General features: G+C 37.3%; 1 protein-coding gene across 1 annotated transcript in view; it reads left to right on the forward strand.

Annotated features, from left to right (window-relative positions):
• Positions 1 to 346, forward strand: part of LOC110262442 (cytochrome P450 71D10-like) — a 1,695-nt gene extending 1,349 nt beyond the window's left edge. The window contains exon 3 of the mRNA XM_021106718.1: positions 191 to 346. Coding sequence (XP_020962377.1) covers positions 191 to 346 — 156 coding nt within the window. The remainder of the gene's footprint in view (positions 1 to 190) is intronic.

A 4,118-nucleotide genomic window follows, 5' to 3' on the forward strand; every position in this document is an offset into this window, starting at 1 on the left:
TTTTATCATTTGTCTATTTCTATTACAAATTTTATATATCTCTTAAAAATAAAATTTATAAATAGTTTATAGATAGAAAGCATCTCTCATTTCATAAATTAGTTTCGAAATGAAGTTAAGCTTATTAAATTTCAATTCTAATAACTTATGAACCCATTGTTATTACATTAATGTAAAGTGAAATATATAGTCAACAAACACTACAACAAAAATTGCAAGCGACGGTGGTTCTCGGAGCAAGTGGCGACAATTTGAAAATACCGCTACGCATAACGCATGGTTTAAAAATACAAAGTTCTTGCAACGGTTTGTAACTGCCGCCAAAAAACAATTCAATTGGACTTAATTTAAAAATTATTTGATCTTTGATTTTATTGTTATATAAATATTTAATTTTTGTTTAGGTGAATCTATTGAACAGAAAGAAGGCCAAAATTTGGTGGAAATCTGTGGAGCTTATAGTACTTATCGATTGTATGTCCAAGAAGGTCACAATGAGAGCAGAGAGGACGATATTTCTTGAGTGTGCCTCGGCCACGACCTTGAGGCTGAGTGGCATGAGGATTGCGAGCGAGGAAAGCGACTTGAGGTTGTGGCAGTGAATTCAAGGAAGCTCCTAATGCTCGATATTTCTCTTCTTGAGTCACCAAAGATAGCACCTTGTTAATCGCAGGGAGAGGTTCCATGAGTAGGATTTGGCCCCGAATTTGAGAATAAGATTCATCTAGTCCCATCAAGAAGCAATGGACGTATTCTGCTTGAAGAAATTCTTGCATAGCTCGAGCATCACTGCAGTTGCATTGTACGGGTCTGTAGGAGTTCAATTCCTCCCAAAGAACTTTGATCTTGGTAAAGTATTGTGAGATGGTCATTGTAACACCCTACCACACAAAGATTTACGCTTAAGTTTCTGCTCAAAAAGATACTTCAAACTCTTATGGTCTGAGAAAACATGAAACTTAACACCATAGAGATAGTGCCTCCAAATCTTTAACGCAAACACAACAGCAGCAAGTTCTAAATCATGTGTCGGGTAGTTCATCTCATGTGGCCTTAACTGCCGTGAGGCGTATGCTACAACATTCTGGTGCTGCATCAAAACACACCCCAACCCTTTCAGAGACGCATCACAATACACTTCAAACGATTCACTTGGTTCAGGTAATACCAATACAGGTGCAGTAGTCAACCTGTGCTTCAATGCCTGGAAACTCTCTTCACATTCCGGAGTCCAGATAAAAGGTGTATCCTTCCTAGTCAACTTAGTTAAAGGTAAGGCAAGCCAGCAAAATCTTCAGGCGCACCTTGACAGATACGAGAAAAGTGACATAACTCCTCAAATTTGCTAGTATACTCAGCAATAGTCATCTGTCCCTGCTTTAACTGCATTAATTCAAGTTCCTTGGCATTTCTGGCTGAATTAGGAAAATATTTCTTATAGAACTCTGTCCAGAAAACCTCCCAAGGAATCGCAGCACCATCAGGCTGCAGGATACGTCGTGTTCCCTGCCACCAATACTGAGCTTCACCTTGCAACTGATAAGTCCCAAATTCAACCCATTGCTCTTCAGGAACCTGCTGTGCCTGTAATGCCCTTTCCATAGCCTGAATCCAATTATCTGCATCAGTGGGATTTGAGGTTCCCCTAAAAGTCGGAGGGCGAACTTTCAGAAATGTAGCAAGTGTCATAGGACCATCTCCATCATTATTGTTCCCATGATTACCCTGATTTATCTGATTACCCAGTGCCTCAGCTGTTGCCTGCATAGCTGCAGCCATATTTCCCAAGGCAGCCATAAAGTCTACTGGATCAGTCCCTGTGGGTACAGGAGTAACGGTGCCTGTCCTACCTCTACCTCGCCCGCGACCGCGTCCGCGAGTCGACATCTGGTCCCTATACACACCAAACAAGTGATATTAAGTTGATCAGTCTCAATATCGCAGGTCTAATGCTTTAAGTTCCAAATGCATGCTCACAAACGTTTATGCCATATATATCAATCAGATATCCTAATAGCACATAAACACATATACAGAGAATGCACAGAAGCACAATCAGTCCGTCTTTCAGGCTCTATAGGAACGAACTGCTCTGATACCATAATGTAACACCCTACCACACAAAGATTTACGCTTAAGTTGTAAAACAGAGGTGATCTGGTATTACGACCTCTAAAATAAAATAAGTACATATAATAGCAGAAGAGCCAAAAGTACATATACACAATCCTGCCTCTCCATAAACCTCTAAGAGGATCAAAAAGAATAAGTCATGCGGAGAGAAAACTAAGCATGAAATTGTTTCGGTAGAAATGTAGAGCTCGACGCGGTGAACGCGTGGCCGCAAACGGTGCGGCGATTGGAGCTCGGACGGAGAAGTTACGGGGATCGGAAATTTACCGTAAAGTTACGGAAGCTTTCTCCCCTCCCTGGAAGTGTTTCACGCTGCTGCATCCAAATGAGGGAGAGAAAGGGTTCAGCTTCATTTTAATGAGTTGGTCCGGTTGGACCGACGGCCCGGTTTGGGTCCGGTTCAACCGGTTCGGTCCGTTTGGTCTAATTTTTGGACCGATTTCTTCGAAATTAGTGTCAAAATTCTCGTTTCGATGAGCTCTACCCTATTTTGATATAATATTCGCATTTCTAATCCTCCTTATTAAAAAATAATTTATTAACTAATTATCTACTAATTTAACCGGGGTTTACAGTCATCGTGCCTTGGCAGAAATTCATCAAATCACGTTTCAATTCGAAAACGCGAGGGCCATTGCCATGCTGAAATCGGTCTTTCAAATCATTCCAAAGTTCAGCAGCCGAATTTGTATACACCAGTGAAGTGGCTATCTCTTTTGAAACAGAGTTTAGAATCCAAGTGCTCACTACATCATTGACACACTGCCAATTTTCAAATTTTTCTGGTTTAATGGTAGGATCAGGTTGAGGAACAGAACCTGTGATAAAGCCAAGCTTTCTCTTGGCATTGAGGGCTTTTTGTATAGCGCGGCTCCATGAATGATAGTTGTCCTCACTGAGTTGTTGAGTGACTAAGATCAAACCTAGTTGATCATGAACACGCACGATGAATATCTTCTCGTCGAGGCTCGTTGATCAGAAATTGCTGTTTCGATTCAAAAACAGGGATGAAACAAGCAAGATCTCATCAATCTCTATCGTGTGAGCCAAGAAGAGAGAAAGAGAGGAAGAAAGAAGAAGATCGAGGAAAGAAGATGCAGAAATGGCAGAGAGAAAAGGGAGAGGAAGAGAGAGAGTGAACGGTTATGAAAGCTTCAAGAAGAGTTTGCTTCTGATACCATATTGAACAGAAAGAAGGGAAAAATAGAATCTGCTATTGAGCTTTTCAATTGAGAGTTTATATACATGCACTATAATGAAGTTAATCAAGCTTGTGACTAATTGAGTCCCAATTCTAATTAATTGGTATAGCTAATTTAATTTCTAACTAACTTTAACTTATGCTACTAATCGTATATCTAATAGAATCATATAATATTAATTTTTCTTTAATTTATATATGTAAAAAAAAAAAGCCTTAAATGATATAAACATTGAGTATTTGAACCTAAATCTTGTGAGAGTGCATATCATAAGACAGCAACCAAAATTACAAAACTAACAGAAACGCGGCAATAGTTACAACAATTTCGAAAATTCCGCCACAAGAAGTCTTCCTAGCATCTGTAGTACAAAACAAAGCTTGCATTAATGAAAGAGAAATTATTGGGTTAGCAATTTTTAGTATTTTTGTTCATCATTTGACTAACACAAATAAATTATTTTTAATAAATAAATTTTATTAATTTATATATGCAAATTCTAAAAAATAAGTGTAAACTGTATTTATTTATGTGTCCAAATTATATATTTTTTATGTGCAAAATATATGTAAATATGAGCGTAAATTATTGCTGGCTAAGTGTTGACAAAAAATAATAATATTTGTTGGCCATATAAAAATTGCTCATATCTTAGTTAAATCTATCTTTCAAAAATTTTTAATAAGATAATTTAATTTTAATTATTAAATTAGTTTTAATATTTTATTTTATTAAATAAATTATTTTTCATATTAAATTTTAATTAAAAATTAGATAAATTAC

Source organism: Arachis ipaensis, chromosome B07 (assembly GCF_000816755.2).
Source record: "Arachis ipaensis cultivar K30076 chromosome B07, Araip1.1, whole genome shotgun sequence".
NCBI classification, from domain to species: Eukaryota; Viridiplantae; Streptophyta; class Magnoliopsida; order Fabales; family Fabaceae; genus Arachis; species Arachis ipaensis.